The sequence below is a fragment of the Dicentrarchus labrax genome, unplaced genomic scaffold, assembly GCF_905237075.1.
Source record: "Dicentrarchus labrax unplaced genomic scaffold, dlabrax2021, whole genome shotgun sequence".
NCBI lineage: Eukaryota > Metazoa > Chordata > Actinopteri > Moronidae > Dicentrarchus > Dicentrarchus labrax.
The window spans coordinates 21,428,392-21,448,702 of NW_026136710.1; the positions used below are offsets into that span (position 1 = coordinate 21,428,392).

General features: G+C 40.3%; 1 protein-coding gene and 1 long non-coding RNA gene across 3 annotated transcripts in view; one reads left to right on the top strand and one right to left on the bottom strand.

The window, feature by feature from the left end:
• Positions 1-19,384, bottom strand: part of onecut2 (one cut homeobox 2) — a 36,045-nt gene extending 16,661 nt beyond the window's left edge. For both annotated transcript variants that reach the window (XM_051411985.1, XM_051411984.1), the window contains exon 1: positions 17,913-19,384. In XM_051411985.1, coding sequence (XP_051267945.1) covers positions 17,913-19,143 — 1,231 coding nt within the window. In that variant the 5' untranslated portion in view covers positions 19,144-19,384. The remainder of the gene's footprint in view (positions 1-17,912) is intronic.
• LOC127370189 (uncharacterized) lies at positions 870-5,795 on the top strand. The gene is made up of 3 exons (XR_007886158.1): positions 870-971; positions 3,910-4,204; positions 4,996-5,795. It is a non-coding gene; the product is annotated as an uncharacterized LOC127370189 (long non-coding RNA).
• Positions 19,385-20,311: the final 927 nt, after the last annotated feature.

The window sequence follows — 20,311 nt, forward strand, 5'->3', positions numbered from 1 at the left end:
ACAATAGGGCGCCCGGTTGGCTCGGTCGGTGGAGCTGGCAACCCATGTATGGAGTTGCTGCAGCGGCCCGGGTTTGAATCTGAACTGCGGCCCTTTGCTGTGTGTCATCCCCTCTCTCTCTACCCACCTTTCCTGTCGATCTTCAGCTGTACCTATCCAATAAAGGCAAGAAAAGGCCAAAACATATCTTTTAAAAAAAACAAAAAAACAATGGATTACATGACTACTTGTGTGTGTGTGTGTGTGTGTGTGTGTGTGTGTGTGTGTGTGTGTGTGTGTGTGTGTGTGTGTGTGTGTGAAAGAGGGCGCTCATAGTGACAACCCACAGAAATTGTATCACCTGACTCTACACTTCCTGTCAGCTCTGTATTGCTTTTTCTATCTTTCAGCCTGCAATTTTACTGTTTTGGTTGACTCTCACAGCTCTCATCTGTGTTGTTCTTGGCCACAGCTGGCAGCCCAAAAACCCACTGTACAATACCTGCTCATCAGCAAACAGCAGACAGACAAAGTTAGCAGCTAAACAAAGAGAGAGACACAAATGAGTTGGCTGAGACCAAAAACAGAGCTAAAAGAGAGTGAATATTGGACTGGCATTCATCAGGTGAACACCAAGCGGCAACATCTGCAGCTAAGAAATGAAGGATTTGCCAAAAGCTGCAGTTCCCCTAATTGCCACTTGAGGCTGGCTCCACCAGTGAGTCAATCTCCATAAGGCCCCATATTAAAATGCCCAACTTCACAGCAGAAATAAATATGTCTATAGCCTGGTACAAAAAATGGTTTTGGTCTCTATAGCAAAATTCCCTGTTCATGACAACTGTACAGGGGTGAAGTCCGCCTCAGCTCCACCTCTTTGCCCATTTTTAGTAGCCGAGTCAGGACTGCCAAGATGGCGACGGCCAGAGCCGACCACACTGCGACAACGGCTCTTCAGAAACCTCTGGGTGATGTCACGGAGACCACAGATGGTATGTCATTATTGTGTGTATTGCAGCTTTAAATAAAATGGCAGAGGGTAAATATACAGCACAATGTAGCCAATGGAGAGTAACTTTGGAACTTTGGACTCTATGGCAACATTATAGTTCCTCTTTGCATCACCCAAAGCATTATGGGAACTGCAGTGACAAAACTCAAAGATATTTATTCCAAATAGGAATTAAAATGTGTGCCAGACCTTTCTGGCAGCTCTAATGGTACAATGCCACACACATATTTACAATAATGCTGGTGAGTGACTCATAACTGAGAGGAATATTACTCACAGGAATACTGACATTGTTATATCTCTGTAACAAAGACACTCTCCTCTAGATTCTGGCTGTTTGTGTGTTGAACCTGTGGAACATACAGTACTCACTGACATGTCAGCAGATGGTATTTTCTGTTAGAACATGACAATTTGAGGGCGTTTCCACTATCCCAGGGGACCAAGAACCTTTCAAGGGAATCAGGAACATAACCTGCATTTTGAGTGAGGAACCAGGGAGTAAAGTTAGTTCCTGTACAACTATCCTAGCCCGTTCAAAAAAGTCCCTCATACATGTGGTGACTGTGCTTTAAGCATAAGGGAGTGAAGTGGGAGTAAAAAAGCAAACGTCGCTGGAGAGAAAGTTTCAAAAACTTGGGAAAACATTTACTAACCTTTAACCTGCCAAATGTTGACAGTGAGAGCTCTGTTTGGACATCACACACACACACACACACACACACACACACACACCTGACAGACTAATGGATGATGAGTTAACCGGCCTCTCAGTACCTTTTCTTATCAGTGCTGTTTTTTGGCAGCCTGAAGTCATCGGTGCTCAGTCTCACAGCACACAGCTCCAACAGAGAGCAAACACGGGCAGAAAGATAATATTCTCGGATCAATAGGTTGTATTGTAATCGGTGATTGATCAAAAGGAGGTTGGGCAGCTATAAACGGACATCCTGGCAAACCGCTCACCGCTGTGTTTGTCTCCAAACGATCAGCGGCAAGCGATACGAGTTGATCGGGTTTCCCACTCGGAGAGATGAAAGACTGAGGAGTGGGGTGTCCACACACTTTTGGCCATATAGTGTATTTTCTTACCTTTTGTTCAACCCATTTTTATTGTTTAGCTTTTTCAAAAAATCAATGTTAATTGTTTGGTTTTACTGTATGTTTTCTGTATTCTGTTCTTTCCCCTGTAATTATTTATTTCTATCTTTATTTTTCTGTCTTTATCTTTTTCTCCAACATGTTTCTGTCTGCTCTGTCCTGCTAAACCTGTCTACATTAAAGGCCCTAATATCTACAATTGGATCTCTTCCATCCAATATGAAACATAATCCAATAACAGACAGATTCAGCTTAATGAATCCAGTTATGTGGCACAATCAAATAGAGGAGGATTCCCTTCAAACCTATCTGTCTGATACGCATCAAACCGGCAGCTTTTAATGCTTTTACCACCAAATCTGCAGGAAAAATAAGAGCAATTTAGACCCTCAAACTGTGGGTTTTTGGGGGGGAGGGGGGTTATTCAACACAAACAGTACAAATGATAAGCCAAAAGGTCAACATAAGAAATACAAACTGTGTAGGTGAGATAAAGAAACTCATATATCATCCCAGGAAGAAAGAAAACAAGGAACTGCCGATGTGCACACTTTGAAAATCTCAACAATGCGTCTTATGGACTTGTACGTCAATAAACTGATTGGTAAGTGGCCCTAAGAGCTACGGCAACTTAAGAGAACGTGTAAACAGACAAAAAACACGCACATGAACCCAAAATCTTCAAAACTGAAGCTCTTCTGATTTGAAAACACGTACAGAGCTCAGAGGCAAAATGAGAGACACCTTCAGTTCAAGTACAGAGGACTCAACCAAACTCAACTCAAAAATGATGTTAACATTGGATAATAAGAAACATCATGATGTACCTCCACTTCAGAGCTGCAACAATTAGTCGATTAATTGATCGATTCGTTCATGCATAACTTAATTCATTCATCGTTTTTTTTTTATGTAAAAATTCTCAGATTCCGGTTTCTCAAATTTGAATATTTTCAGTTTTTTGTAGCCCTCTACAGGATTACTGGATTACATATAACTGAGTTATTTAATCAGGATACTAAAACTCTAATCTGTTCCAGTTGCAGAAAAACAGACATAATCAGATTACATTTAATAAAAATTGGGATTATTAGCAGGATTTAAAATACATCAGTTTTTCTTTAAAAATGCTCTGAGGAGAGGACACATTTCCAATGCTAAAAATCTTGGTTTCCATTTTCTTTTCTAAGGTCACATTGTTCTGTTGTCTTATAGAATACAATTAGATCAATACTTCTTATTGTTATTTCTTTTCTCTTGTCTTTATTTGTGATATTGGATTAGGTTACTGACTACATATTTTAACAGGTAATTTACAATTGGGGAACTGTGATTTAACATTTGTCACCATTTTCGGACATTTTATAGACCTAACAACTAATCGATTCATCGAGAGAATCATAATGGTTCGTTGCAGCCCTAGTGCCGCTGTCGGGATGCAGGGAGTAATGGTGTCTGGGTGGAGGCTTTCACTAGAGACTAGAATCACAATCTAACCTTAACCCTACTGTAGTCACTATGTGCAGATATTGTTGAGAGAAATCTGGGATTTGCATGTTCTTTTGTGGTGATAGGTTTTAATTATGGCATTGTTGGCCTCCTTTACAGACCATACTATTACCTTTCAATTACTTCATTATTAGTTTGCATATAATATTGCTCATTAGAGTGCCCATGTTATCATTATTATTATTATTATTATTATCATCATGAGCCATTCGGATACTGCTTCTTTCTCTCTCTGTGTTGTATAATGTCAGCTCTTTCTCCTCCTCTCTCTCTGTCTACCCCCCACCCCCCTCCCCCCTCTCTTCCAGGAACTGGTCTGGATCAGGTTCCTGCAGATCAATGGAGATCTGGGTCCGCACCGTTTACGTTATCGTTGCCAGTATTAATGCTCTTTTAATCTGCTCGGGATTACAGCCATCGATCCACATCATCCATCCGCACGCACGGCCGGGCCCAAAACTGCTGCTTCACACACACACACACACACACACACACACACACTCTTCAGAAAAACACACTGACTCCCGGACGGAGAGAGAAACCAAAAAAACAGAAAACAACAACATGAGTAGAGACAGGAGCAGGAAGGACAACAAACAGAATGTGCGTCCACTTCCTTGTTTGTGTTCAGTCTCAGTATCTGAGCATCAAAGTATTGATCGGTTATAGATACACATCAGCACATTTACATACAGGGAACTGTCAGCTCAAGCAGCAAACAGACATATTAGAGACTGGATAAAAATAGCAAAAATTCTAATGCAGTTTGGTATGTAATGTATGTTAGACAGCAGATTAGTATTATTATTATTATTACTAGTAGTAGTAGTATAGTTCTATTTGTCTTATCAATAGCAAACACAGTAATAATAGTAATAATAATAATAATAAAATAGACTTGTAAGGGTTAAATATGTATTTATTATATTATATTTTCCTCTTCATAGGATATTTTCATTTTCTAAATTAAATGAATTCTTAATCTTTTTCCTTTTAAATGTTTTGTTATTAAATCTTATTGTTGAATTGTTATTATTATTATTTATAAATAGAATATTCATTTATTTCATCTCCATAGGATATTATTATTTTTCATTTAATATTCATCAATAATTGACTATATACTTTATTTATATAGATTTAAATTTTATATGAAATTATTTTCATTATGATATATCAATACAAATAGCAATCATAATAATAATAACCATTTTTCTTATAATAATCAAAACAATAATCATTTTTTTAAGTATGTATTTGTTTGTTTGTCATCCTCACAAGTGAATACAGGATTTTGGTCAGACACAAGGTCAAATCAGACCCTGTGTTTATTTTCCTTTGTTTTTTTTAATACTGTTTGTCTTTCACCATAAACCCTGCCTGCCGCCTGACAGGTCTGTCCCGGCTGTCGTCGTTCATTACGCCTCCGGACAGAGTTATTTCAGCAGCGCTGTGTCACCAATACTAATGAACCTGAGGGAAGGAGGGACAACGAGAGAACAAAGATGGAACGAGAATTCAAAAAGGAAGAAGGCGTAAAAAACAGAGATAACAAACCAGCAGCAACAGAGAAGAATGAATGGGATCGGGGAGTGGCTTTCAGTTGGATCAGTCTATTTAAAGGTCATCAATGAATTAATTCTGAGTAATGTTTGAAACATATTGTTAACAAATCATCAGAAATAAACATCACAAGCAAAAACAATTTGGTTTCAGATGTGAAAAGGGCTGCTGTTCAATCATCCAAAACCAACCATTAGTCAGCAAATCAAGATACAGATGATGACTGATTGTAACGTGTTCTCTCTGTGTCAGATAGTGTCACAGTCAGCCATGTTAGCTCCTGGGGTAGCATCTCCAATCACTTTACCACAGGCCTTTTATACAGGTTACCACACACTGGGGCTGTACAATTAATCGCAACATTATCGAAATCACAATATGGCCAAGTGCAATACGCAAATTGCAGGAAGATATTTATAAAGGTAAAATGTGACAAAATAGCATTACAATTAATTACTTTAGTGCTGCAGAGATGCTCTGACTTACAGTTCTTGTTCTCCAGATTTAAGAAAACATCTTTGTTTGGTACAGACCCCAACAACATATCACAGCATCACAATTCCATTTTTTTTTTATTATTCTGTGAAAATTAAAATTGTTATTGCAAAATTGATTGTAGACTAGTCATACATTTAGCAGCCATTATAAAACAATTGTTCTGTAAATAGCTCAAAAACATTTCTCTGAAGCTCAGTTTTCTAATAAATACAACAATTTCTTGTGGTTGGTCATGCCCACTTTCTGTTTAAGCACCACCCACATCTGGAACAAGCCCTGCCTATTCCGGCAGAAACAGATAATTTAGTTGTTTAAGCAGGTACTGGCACAGATGATGGCGTACTCGCTCATCCCTGCTCAGTAGTACTAACCATGATGAGGAAACTTGATGTGTAAAATCAGTGGAATGGCCCTTTATGAGTCAACTGTTTCATGTAAAAGTCTCACTAATTTCCTAAGATAGCTGGGCGTCATAGTTTTTAGCGAGCATTAGTCAAACAAATGTAAATAATGCATATGTTGGGGACTATTTTCACCAGCCGATGAATACACACTTCCATTGGGATCATAATGTAATGCGTTTAGAGTGTGTGCTGATGGGTGGGGGTGGTAGGAGAGAAAGGCTGATGGAGAAAAATGACTACTGGCCTGTTTATTCTTTTTGAGGAGGGGGCACACAAAACAACAGGACTGATGGGAAATTAAGGTCTTTAATTTCAGAAGGACTAGTTTTTAACAATACCACCGTGGTGAGATATTACCACTAATGCACTGCTTTCAAAATACACTTTATGTGAAAAAACCCATATGGTCCTTTCAGCATGATTCAGAGTTGCCTTCCTGTCCTCCCCTGCTGCTTCCTACCTGTGTGTTGTGTGTGTGTGTGTGTGTGTGTGTGTAGTAGTGTGTAGCTCTGTCTGATTGTGCGGTGTGTATTCTCTGAGCGCTCCGCCTCGATGAGCTCAGAGTCCAGGTGTCACGTTTTATTTGACCGCCGTAATAAAGCGGCGACAGGACCATTTTCTCCTCTGAACCCCAACCGCTCAGTTGGCCCCAGCAACACTTCTACCACTCCAACACCACCAGGGCACCCTAATTGGTGTGGACAGGCTTAACAAAAAATCACTATGCTATTCCTCTGATTTTCTTATTGGGGGCTACAGTGAAGGTTGTAGAGAGTCTGAACACACAAGGCTGATGTTTGGAGTTCACAGTTTTGATAAAGCGCTTGGTGCTTTGCTGAATGTATCAGAGTCTCTATATGAATGACAAAGAGGCACAAACATGCAGATGTGCTGCTCTGGGTCACGTCAAAACATTGTAACTCTAGTCACCTGGTATTCACCTGCAATCTCTATCTGCATCCATTATCTAGATAATGACATCTGATCTCGGGCCTTTGTATTTACAACTGGTTCACAAGTGTTCTTGTTATCTTGATTTTGTCGGCAGTGTGATCAGATCTCAAAATGCAAGTTTGGTAGGCGGAGCTGAGGGACAACATACAGCATCTTAGGTCAAGGGAAGCAAGGGACTAACTGTAAGCGAGCGGGTTGAGTCTAGCAGATGGAATGCAAAGCAGTTACTATATAATACTACGAGCGACGTCACAAAGAGATCTTTTTTTCAGCCTTTTATATAATTGAAGGATAATTTACTTAATTATTTACTTCCAACTCCCAACAGCTTCCAGATTTCCTTCCAAACCTCATCCTTTTTGAAGATGTCCTCCTCCAATGAGCGAACATCAGATTGTTTCAGTTTTTCCCAATCAACATATCCTAACCTGTTTTGTATGTCAGCGAACAGGCTGAGTGATGTGTCACTTGTTTAAGAAACTGCTCACCCTGGTTCTTTTTATAAAGTTTCGCACACTTCAAAAGTGCTAAAGTAAAGTGTGGAAATAGGTCTGGCTATGTGAGAAGTTTGCTTTCTGCCAGAAATTATGAGAAACTCATTTATGAGGTTGATCTTATATGATCCACAGCACCCTTTGTGTAGGAATATCCTCAAAAAGGGTGAGTTTGGACGTAAATTAGGAAGCTGTTGGGTGTTACAAGAAAGTAAAACTGCCCTTCAACTAAACAAAGAAACAAGGCTTAAAAAAGGTTGTCGCCACAACATCACTTGTGGTATGTCTGGAGATTTTTTCACGCTCTAGCCTATTTAGTAGAGCTAGCTTGCTTCCAGTTCATTTGTAAGTGCATTCAAAAACACTTCACCTGGGTCCAAGTGTGAACCTATCGTGACGTCACCCATTGGTTTGTGAGTACCGCTTTAAAGCCTCGAGAATTTCACACCCCCAGATTTTTTCTTCTCAAACTTTTAGTCTATAGCCCTAACTGACGCTGACTCGAGTGACATCACTTAAGGCAGTTTATCAGCCTTCACACAGCTCCCTCTGAGAGCTTTATACAACTTTTTCCGCATATGCAATAGTACTCCACAGCACCTGTTAACAGACTTTGTCAGGTCTCAGTTTCCAGCTTCCAAAACTGCTATCGACAGGATAGGTCAGAGATAACAGTTTCTGTCAAATCTTCTCACACTGACACACAAACAAACATCAGAAGTCTCCTCTCAGCAGCCTGAAATCCATTATTACAGATCGATAGCAGCCTCTGAATATGCAGGAGGTCAGAACAGAAACCCTGAAAACGGACACAAACTGTATTCCCACAGTCTGAAACTGTAAGACCATACACACACACACACACACACACACACACACACACACACACACACACACACACACACACAGTAACTGCTGGTAATCTGTGTCATAAAGCAGAGTCCGGCTCATAAATAATGCATTGTGTCTGCTTGCAGCAGGATGCGTAAAATGGAAAATATTTAGGTTCAGTCATTCAGATTTTCAGCACAGTTCCACTCTAAGTGGACTTCTTTCATTCTGTTCTATAACATTAAAGTCAATCTATATTTGTCTTATTGTCAACAAACCCGGTGAAAAGACCAACACCAGCAATGAATTGATCCTACTAACAAGTGTCCAAAGCCTTCTTCCTCTGTACCATAGAGCTCCACTGTTGTCCAAAAACTATTAAAAGCACATCAATGAGCCAAGTTCCTTCGTTACCTTGAAAAGCTTTCGAGCAGCTCAAAGTGCATAATCCCTCACTGGTAGGCTTTTAATGTGAAGCATCTGTAGGAGGTGTTGAGTTTCACTGACAGCAATATAACGGCGATAAAAAAAACAGCAAAGTAGAATGAATATGTCAATAAGAGCAGTAGTTGTATTAAAAAGAGAGCAGCAGTGACATGACCCTGTTGGTTTACTGATGGAATTAGTGCTGCGGAAATGTTCATTGTACCATGTAAACTATTAGTAATTTCCCCCCGCCCCTCCCCTATGTTTGTAACCCAGCCTTTTGTTTGTGCTGACCGCTGCTCCTATTCATACTGCAGCTTTAATATGAGCTTTTCAATTCTAACACAGATTTGAGCATCGTTGTCTTTTCATCCATAATTCACTTGGAGTCACAGGCAGGCAGAGTCCTCCAACCAAACAATGGACTCCTCCTCTCTTTCTCTTTCTTTCTCTCTCTCTCTCTCTCTCTCTCTCTCCCCTCCCTCCATTTTGCCTGGTTAACCCGGCTGCGAGGTGAAGAAGAAGTGAAGTGAGCAGACCGAGGCGGGTCACGCCGAGATTCCCATCAATAATTCATCGGGCCGCTGCTGCCTCTGCTCCTGTGTTCAATTCCCCTGACGATCACATAATACCTCCCCCCAAAAGAGACAGGCAGGTCCGAGGGAGGAGAGAGATGGGGAGGTTAGAGAAAGATTCCAAATGAGGTAGAAGGAGAGGAGAAGGAAGCACAGAGGAAAAGGTCCAGAGAAACATTTAGACAGAGAGTTTTGTTTTTCTTTTATTATAATACACTGTTAGTAACCTTGTAAACCCTGCTTGGGCAATGCTGTACTTGGACTACATGGTAGTATGTGGACATAAAATCAGATAAATTCAGATCCAGACCTCACAAAGAGCCAATCTGGGTTTAAAATTAAGTCATGACATTAAGTCAACACAGAAGCTGTGATAGCGGCTTCTAGAAAAGATATTGTGTAAGATTTGTTACGTCAGTAAATCGACTTACGACAACCTGTACAGCCGGGTCCCTCTCACCACACTTAATTGTTGCCATTTTTTGTGGCACTGTGTTTCATGGATGCAGCTTGCTAACATTTGTGGGAGGATAAAATCCCTATTGTTAATCCCGCCTAAAAGAGCTCTGATTGGTTTATTGTTCCTCCTGCTGGGGGGGTCGCCTTTTAAGAGCACATTAACAGATAAGACCTTTTTGAATCACTGAAAAGATTAGAGATGCAGACGATAATGCAGAGGCCTGGAACCAGGCTAAAAGGGCCTAGCCCAAACCAATAAACAAAATAAAAAATAGACATGGTTGTCCACATACATTTGGCCAGCAAATTTGATTTCTCTTTGTTTACCTATCAAAAGGTACAACAATTTAGCACGTACACATATATATCTATATAAAAAAAAACACCGGATACAAATAGTTCTTATTCAGAAGCACAAAACTAGACCTCCACCCTCTCCTACTGTAGTCAAAACTCTACCCTCAGCATGGTTATAGCTGAATAACTCCTTACTGTCCACACCTGGCTTTACTCTTCCAGGTCATTCACATGGCCAATTTAGCCAAACCAGTCAAATGAACCTTCCAGGTTAAATGACGTCCAAAAGTGCAAATCTGACATTCTGATTCAAATTGACTTCTTAAAAGTCCTTCTTTGCTGGACCATAGCTTAGTCTTTAGTACAGTAGATCATAGATACCTCATTGTCAGACAATAACAGTGGGTAGACCAATCGAAATCAGCTGTTAGTTGTTTTAGTTTGTATTTAATTATTTTATATATGCTTCCCTTAGGCAATATTATTAGGAATCACTCCATTAACTTTCACTGATATGCAGATGATACCCAGTTATACCTGTTGATCAAGCCTGATAAAATTAATCAGTTATCTAAGTTACAAACATGTCTTAAGGACATAAAAACCCAGATGAGCTGCAATTTTCTGATGCTAAACTCAGAAAAAAACAGAATTCTTGTACTTGGCCCCAAACACCTCCGAGACTCACTGTCTAAAGATATAGTTACTCTAGATGGTATTACCTTGGCCTCTAGCCCCACTGTCAGGAATATTGGAGTCATCTTTGATCAGGATATGTCCTCTAATTGCCACATAGAGCAAACCTCCAGGACTGCCATTTTTCATTTACGCAATATTACAAAAATTAGACACATCCTGTCACAGACAGATGCAGAAAAACTAATCCATGCGTTTGTTACTTCTAGGCTGGATTACTGCAATTCCTTATTATCAGGTTGCCCCAATAAATCTTAATAATTCTCTCTTTCTGCACTAATTCATGCCCCATTAATGCACATTACTAACTTAACTTCTTCCCCGGAGTTCTTGTGCTTTCTTGTCTCGCAGGTTCTCATGGATCCTGGTTGTGCCTCCTGCCATGGTCCTGCTTGACTGCCATTGCTAATGTCACTGATATTATTGTTATTTTTATTATTACTATTATTATTAATACAGATACTATTATTACTATAATCACTGCTCATTGTCCCCCATCGTTGTTGTCGTCGTCGTCGTCATCGTCATCATCATCTTCTTCATGTTTATCATCATCATCAGTCACTACTATTATTGTAGTTGTGTTGTTGCTACTGTTGTTGCTGTGCACCTTTGTCTCTGTCTCTGTCCTTCTGTCGTTACCTCTGTTCTCTCTCTTTTTATGTCTCTCTCTGTTTCTCTTTCTCTCTCTCTCTCTCTCTCTCTGGTCAAGGCAGACGGCCACCCACCTAGAGCCGGGGTCTGTCCGAGGTTTCTGCCTCTTAAAAGGAAGTTTTTCCTTGCCACCGCCGCCGCCAAGTGCTTGCTCATGGTGGTACTGTTGGGTCTCTGTAAATAATGTTATAAGGTGTTCGGTCTAGACCTACTCTATTTGAAAAGTGTCCTGAGATAGCTTCTGTTATATATTGGCGCTAAACAAATAAAATTTAATTTAATTTGATTTAATTTAATTCATCTAACAGAAGACAGAAGTGGTAACATTTGTTATGCTGCGGTACAAACTAAGAAGTGCCTCAAGGGTCTGTTGTTGGCCCCATTTTATTTACTATTTTTATGCTACCCCTGGTCCTTTTCATTTTCATTATCTTTCCCTTATTTTCAGACAACAACACGCTCTACTTGTCACATCTGAGAAATCTAACTTACCTTTGGATATCCCCAAAAAATTAAATGAGGATAAAACATGACCTCAGAAGTGCACAAAAGATACCTGCAGCAGTCTTTGGGATCTTTGACTACTAATACAGTTTGTGTAATTGTACTTATTCACATTTTTCCCTTTTTACCTGCAGTGCACTGACAATTGGAAAAGTACCAGTTAAACACGTCTCTATTTTCCTAAGATATTTTACGCTAAATACTTTTAGTATGAAATTTTTGTTTTTAAAGGGGAAAGACGGTGGCCTGCAGTTACTGATTATTTTGATTATAGATTCCTCGTTTTGTTTGGTCTTTGGTCCATAAAATGTTGACAAATAGTTAAAAATGCCCATCATAATTTACTAAAGCTCAATGTGACATCTTCAAATGTCTTGTTTTAACAGTCCAAATATGAAATTTCCTATCATACAATAGAGATACAAACAGCAAATCCTAAAGATTGAGAGGCTGGAAGTGGAGAATGTTTGACATTTCTGCCTTAAATATGACATAAACATTTAATTGTGGCTATTTTAATTTTCTGTCCACTGACATCGATCATTTCAGCTCTAAGCAGGACTACATCAGGAGCAAAAACCTAGAAGAACCAAAGGAGGAATGTGGTGGCATTCACAACATCCTCTTTATTATAATTCATATTTTCATTGCTGTGAACTGAACATGAATGTGGATAATGTAACAGCAAGAGAAACATATCCCTAGCTCTCTCATCTCTTTCTCCCCCTGCATGCTGCTCCTCTCTGCTCCTCTCAGGGTCAGGGGACTATTTGCTCCATCTATTGTCTCATTGTTGCAGCTCTGACCTTTGACTTCGGCTCTATTGGTTGCTTGTAGCATCGCAGATCTAGGAATTGAAGCTCCTTCAGTTTCTACACTCGTTTCAAAGTCACAGTGGAGAGGAAAGACAGGACAAGACATTTACACAACATGTTTAGCCTACCTTAGCACAAAGACAGGAAGCAGGTGGAAACCCTGCTAGCCTATAGCTCCATCACAAGAGAAAAAACAAACACACCAACAAATCCAAAACCGTCTGATTTACATGTTGTAGCTAACAAGCCATTCACCAATAGCGCTGTGTATTGGCAAGAATCTGCCGATACGATACGTATCATGATACAGAGGTTAAGATTGAAAATATTATCATAGCCCTGAGTTTGAGTTTACAACACTGCTATCTAGGTGTGTAAGAAAATATCAAAACATATCCAGGTATTTTGTGATATTGTATCGATTCTTAAAAACACTTAACCCCAACTTCTAGATAGCAGTGTTGTAAATGTAAACTGAGGGCTAAGATGTTGGATGTTACAGGGACTGCAATAAACCCAAATGCAGATCCCACAGAAAACGTTGCAGTGTATGACCATATATTGAATCGTAACCCCTGTATCATGATGCACATTGTATCGCCAGATTCTTGCCAATACACAGCCCTACTGCTATCTAGCAGTTTTGGGTTTAAACACCAAAATCTGTTTCTGAGAATTGATACAATATCACAAAACAAAATATCACGATACTGTTGTGTATCAATATTTTCTTACACCCCTAGTCACCAATCCATCCTTTAGCCAAGGTTTGATTTGTAAATGTTCACACATGATCACACTGTACATAGAGCAGCCAGCGAGAGGTTTTCATTATCAGAGGGAAAGCAGACAAGTGCAGCTCCATCAGACAGCAGTGTAAGTGCGAGGCTGTTCACTGTGTCTCTGCACACTGATATTTTACAACACACAGCTCACATTAACGCTCCCCTGCTCCTCCAGCTCCACCCTCCATCCACCACCACTCACGTCATTTCCCATTAACCTGTATCATCAAATACCAGCCCTGAAAAATCAAACACTAATGAAGTAACAGTCTCATCCGTGTTAGCATGTGCACAAATTTAAAATATGAGGGTCTGAGCTGATTAAAAATCTACTGACCCAATCTAGGCTAATTAAATGCACATTTCCAATCAATTTTTGGAGAATCAGCTGTCCATGCTGGGATGATTGGATCTCAATTACCTGAAAAAGGAAAGGAAATGCCACCTATTTGCAGTGTTCATTCTTTACAAGAGACTACTCAGCAAAGACTGTTCAGCCACTTGAAACCATGTTACATTTTAAATAATGCCTCTTTTGCCTCATTTCAAAAGCAACCACAATAAACCTCAGGAAAAAAAAAAATCTGAAAGATACTGAACAGATGTTACGACCAAACATTGTAATATGATGCAGCCGCTGAATATCAGAAACTACAGCAGGATGTGTCAGACGAAACCATGGAAGATATATGACTTAAGAATATGATACGATCTCCATAAACTCACAATTAAAACACCACAAACAGGTTGAGATCATGAAGGCATAATGTAGAGAAATAAATCACAAAAAGTTATTATGCTGAATGTAGTATGTAGGAATGTTATATACTGCAGAAAAACATGAAAAGTTGAGATTCACAATAGGAAGTAAAGGAGACGCATAAGAAGTCTTATTGGAATCTGATTATTACTCAAAGTTATACTGAATACAAAGAAAGATTAGCTAAGAGTTCTATGAGTGTACAATAATCTATAATAAAGTCCCTATATAAAGCTATTATAACAATACATTTTATATTCAATACTTAGTAGAATGCCTAATATATCTTCGTTAGTAAAACTAAAACTAAATGAGCTTAATTTCATACAATGTACAATTAATATATACTGTATCTACTCTACTTGTTTGGTATTTTTATGAATTGTTTTAATTTTTTTTATTTGATCTCGGGTCTGTTTCCTGTGCTGTTATAAAGCTTAATTATTTTTTATTACTTTCACTTTACAAAAAACGCTGACAACCTGAGTCAAGTAATTTCCAAGATTATTCTATTATTATTTGTATTATTATTATTATCATTATTATTATCATTATTATTATTATTATAGTCATTTGAGATATAGCATAATAATTCTCAATTTAGGGATATTTTAGCTGCACACATTGTAATGTGTCCATTAAATTAACATTTTAGTCATATTTGTCATTTCTAAATGTTGTCATTTGACATTTGTGTTTTGTTAAAAATGTACACACAGATATGATAAAAGAGAAATATGTAAAGAACATATCATATGTCCCGGCGTTAAAGGAATCCATTTCTATTTCAGTTTACTTGATTTCACCAGGATAATTCACTGAGTATCTGTCCTGGAAATATATCCATCAAAAACATATTGTATCTTAAATAACTGGAGAAGTTTATGCTGAAGGTTTATTGTTGGATATATTATAGTGATACCATTTCAGCCACTGTATGACGACCTTATAGAAAATGTTGTAAAAAAGTGTTTGAATCTTAAAACTAACTACAAAAACACCACAATAATACTCAATTTAAAGCAAAAGTATTTTACTGTAACATAAAATCAAGCTCCACACTCTTATCTACATTTACAGTATTTAAAAGTAAACTTTTCATGAATTGAGAAAAATCACTGTGTTGTCAGCTTCCTGACTATGAGGTTTTTTACATTACTATTTGGGGGGTTTCAGCCAAAGAACAGCCCACAACGAAGCATTAAATCCCTCCATTTAGCTAAAACTTCAAAATCATCAAATATGGAGATTCACTGGTTTTACTGGACAGAAACAAACATAATGAAAGTTTTCACACCCTACGTCAATATAAATTTTCTTTGATAAAATGACTACTGTATACTTTATAACAATTATTTATAACTAATCATTTTATAATTACCTCTTTTTTTTTTTTTTAAGTAACAAACAATATTTATACCAGAATACCTCACACACACATTCTCTTAGCAGTTATTGAATCTATATGTTTTACTTTTTGTTACTTTATATTTCCGTTTTTAGTTATGCAGGTATACATATATTTCTAATAGCTATTTGTTTCTTTATCTATGTTCAGCTTTGTTGACTTGGTTCAGTTATATTTCTATATTTGTATCTTAAGAGTTTCTGAGTCAAATAAAGCTGATTCTGAAAATATGTACACAATGTTGTGACGCTCTGATAAATGACGCATGAGGACAATTTTATACTGTTTTCTTCATTTTGCTCGCCATGTGTGATTTGAAAGCCCAAAGCTAGGAGGATCAAGAGTTTTGCACAATAAATTCTTTTAAATGTTTTTGTTAAGTGCATGAACCAGTGAAATGTACAAAGTCTACTGAGAGTGAAACTGATAAAGATTATATCATATCATATTTCAAAATATCCCAAGGTAGCTCTCCGAGGGGTAATTCCAGAGAGGCTCAAATCTATTTGTTACAAATCCTGCTATGGGCCACCATTAATATATTGCAGTCAGCTGTTTGGAACCTGAACCTAACTCGTACAATGTATGGTTTTAAAAGTTTTGGAGCTTTATGAGACAGAGCAGATAACATGTGTCGCTGAACTGAACTCGGTCTATCTCCATGTATCTGTGACTTTTTTTAAAAATAAACTGAAGGATAAAGTGTTCCTTCATGGGTCTTCCTTTTATAAACCCAACTCTTTTTCATTTAAATGCAGAGTCACAAAGCTGAAAACTGTTTTTCTTGGCTCACAAAAACCTTCAGAGATGCATGATTTCCACAGGAACGTGACTTTATCCACTTTAATGTATAAACACATTGAATCCTGCAATGAGCTTATTCAACGTCACTTTCCTTAACTAAGCCATACATTCCTCTCTTTATCAGACACCTAGCTGTATTACTGAATACATTTTATTTTCTTTGATTTTATTAATGTATTTAATATATTTAAGAAAACTGACACTTTAAATTGTGAAACTGAACTGAACTGCTACCCTTAGCCTATACTGATTTACAGTGTAATAAAATATTTCATTAAGATGAAAATCCCAATATGCCAATAAATTCTTATTACCCTGACAAGTTTAAACTCTAATAATATTTCAGGTGAAATCCAAACATAGCTCCTTCCTTTAATATTAGGCTTAAGAATTGAAAATTCCCATAGAAACACCTCTGTTAAACAGATTAAACATACTCAAATCTTACAATAAACTCCCCACAGACAAAAACTAAACCCTACAGCCACACTTAACTCTGTCCATGTTGCAATATTCCCGAAAAACTGAACCTAATCCACAGCCAACTGATCCCTGAGAGCCACCTGATCCTTTTTCTTTTTTTTTGCTCGGTCCCTGCTGCTGTCCCCTGCAGACAATAGAGGCTTGTTGTTGGGACAGAAACCAGGTTCCTCACTAGAGGGGGCACCAGACCCACTGATGCTACAGACCTTCATGTTTATGTCACAGCCGTCTGATCACTTCAAGCTCCACACAATCAAACACAAATCCTCTTCCGAGCGCTCTCTGGCTGCTTTCAATGCTTTCTCACACCTCTCTCCCTGCTAATACTGAGCAATACAATAATCCTTTAACAGGCTAATGACAGCCACAGCAGCAGCTGAATAATATAATCCACCCGTTTGATTTAATGAAACCCTAACAATGATTTATTTCTTATATTTTGTGCAAAATTACAAATTTAGAGAGTTCCCTTTTTATCTTTCCCTTTGTTTTCTTATTTGTTCTTTATGTGCCTGGATGTATTTCTAAGCATAAGTTTGGTGAAATTTGGAGCAGATTAATTGAGTTATGTTTAGTAAAAGTGTGCCCGCACCGTGCAGAGAGAGAGGACTGTTGGAGGGAAATCCCATGACCTTGTCATTTGGTATCGATCCCTTTTTGTTATTGATCAATAATGGTAATCATAACAGCAGTGATTCTTAAAAAAATTCATTCATCTACACTGGAGTGCTGCGCCGGAGAGGAGACACGAGGAAACACCAAAACAAAGCCAGCAAAGGATTAAAAAGAGGGGGGAAAAGTCAAAACAGCATTAGAGCCAGAGGGGAAGTAATTGTGGGATTTTTATGGGGAAGATTTGAATTCCTCTCCTTGGAAAACCAAAACACCAGCGCGCTCTTACCTGCCAATCTGAGGGCCGACATCCTCTGAAACTCGGGCTCCTGCAGCCACTTCCACATCCTCCTGAAGGTCTCCCGGCCTGACTTTAGTTTACTCCAGGGTTTGGGGTTCCTCAGGAGGTCCGACAGGGTCCCCTGGGAGCGGCACAGCACCCTCTGGGCGAAGATGGCCTGGGGGATGCTGTACCTCTTCAGCTCCGCCGTGATCCTCTGCGCAACCTCCTTGGTGTTGATTTCCTCCAGCTGCCCCGAGCTGTTCACCCCCTGCGTCCCCGAGGAGGAGGGCGGTCTGTCCCTGGTGGAAGCCAACACGGGCCCGTGGGATGGAGACTGGAGGTGGGAGTGGGGGTGGTGGCCCGCCGAGGATGCGGGATGCCCCGGGTGGTGCATCCCGTTCAGGTGCGGCATCATCCCGGCCGCCGGGCCACCGAGGCCTCGGTGCTGGTGGTGGTGGTGGTCCCCTCTGGCCAGCATGGAGGCGGTGTGGTGTGCGTCGAAGTTCAGCATCTTGTCGTGGCCTCCGTGCGTCGTGGTGCCGTAATTGTGGAGACCCTGCTGGGTGTTGTGTATGGAGCCCAGGCCGTTGCCCAGCACCGGGGAAAGGCTCTGACCCATCCCGGACATGTGGTCCTTGTGGTAGGGGCTGTACAGGTTGTTCATGCCCGGCAGCCCCCGCTCGTCCCGCATCAGGGTGAAGCTCCCGCTCACGTTCCCGGAGAGCCGCTGGTGGTGGTGGTGATGGTGATGGTGAAACTTGTCTGACACGGTGGAGATGGGGGGCAGCGGCTGCAGCGGGGTTAAGGTGGTGTAGGTGCCGCTCATCCCCATCCCGGGAGAGGACGTGTCGCAGGGCACGCTCATGGCGTGGTGCAGCGGCAGCGACAGCTCCGGCCGGTACTCCCCGCTGCCGTCCAGTATCGTAGCCATGCCGGTCACCATGGCCGAGCGCGATGACGCGGCGGCGGCGGCGGCCAGGTCCTGGTGTATCCGCAGGGTGGACGCCGCCGCCGCCGCCGCTGCCGCCGCCGCCCCCGCCCCGTGTCCCCCCGATGAGCTCCCGCGGCCGTGGTGCGGGCTGTGGCCGCTCATCAGCTCCGCATCAGAGACCACGGAGCTCACCGACACCCCGCCATGCAGGCTGCCAATGCCGTCCATTGTCATGTCCGTGTTCATGGCGTAAGCGTCCAGATCCTTGGCCAGGCATCTATAGGCGTTAGTGTAGGCAGTCTTCATTCATCTGTCCTCTCAGTCCATCAGGTCGAGCGGAATTATCTCTCCTTCTTCTCCTCCTTTCTCTCGCAGCTTCACCCCTGATGCGCCGGGATGGGTCAGTAGCCGTATTCCCCCTTTTCCTTCACTCCCTCGGTTGTTTCCCCGTCCTCCCAGGGCCTCTCCAGCTCCGTGTCTTTGTGTATTCTCCCCGGTATGTGCACATAAAAAAGTGTTGTTTTTTATCTCGATCGTACGGGCCTGTGCGGTGGCTCCCCCATATCCAGCCCTCTCCTCCTCCTGCGTTACTCTGCTCCTCAGACGGGAGCTGTCCACGGTCCCCTAGCAGACCGCTCAACCCAACCTGCTGCGGGAGGAGGAGGGGGAGAAGCGGGCTGGGATGGAGGAGCGTCACCCGACTGACTGACGGTGCGGCAGACGAATCAGAGGGGCCGGTGGGGATAAGGAGGGCGTGTCGGTCGGGCCGGCTGTCCAATCGGCATCTGTGGTGTATGCAGCGGGGTGGAGAAGCTACTCCTGGTAGTATTAGAGCGCAAAATCATTTTGTACTATTGCTTGGAAAGAATGCTAATGTTACTATAGTGACTTGTCTAAAGGATTTAAATGTGAGTGCGAGGTGTCATATTGCTCTGTATTAGGGGAATTTATTTATTTAATTTAATCCTCATTTAATATTCTGAGCAGGCTATTAGACAATTAGACAGTTTGACAGATGACAATGAAAAACAGTAATATTCAGTTCTCTCTGTCTTTAACGTTATTTACTATATATTTCAATCTCGGCTTGAAATGTAAATACATTCTGATACTATCGTGACTTTTTTTTGATCCAACAATTATAATTAATTAATTCACTGTATTAGGATATATGTTGTATATTATGAAAACAATTATATCAAAGGGGAACTTAGTTGCAGGGAATCTGGAGCTTTCGGTCATATCATAAGATGGAGCTATTTTTAAAGGTTTTTTTCAGGAACTTGTCAATTGTGAGAAATTGCCTATTTTGCTTCCATTAATGTCTTATTTTAGAAAATTGAAAGAAAATGCCCCAAATACACATTTAGGTTCTGACGCCCTTTACAGGGGTTTTTGTTCATATATCATTCATATCCTTATTTATATTGCAATTTATTCCTAAAAAACAGGGTGAACATGGCTTTATGGCTGA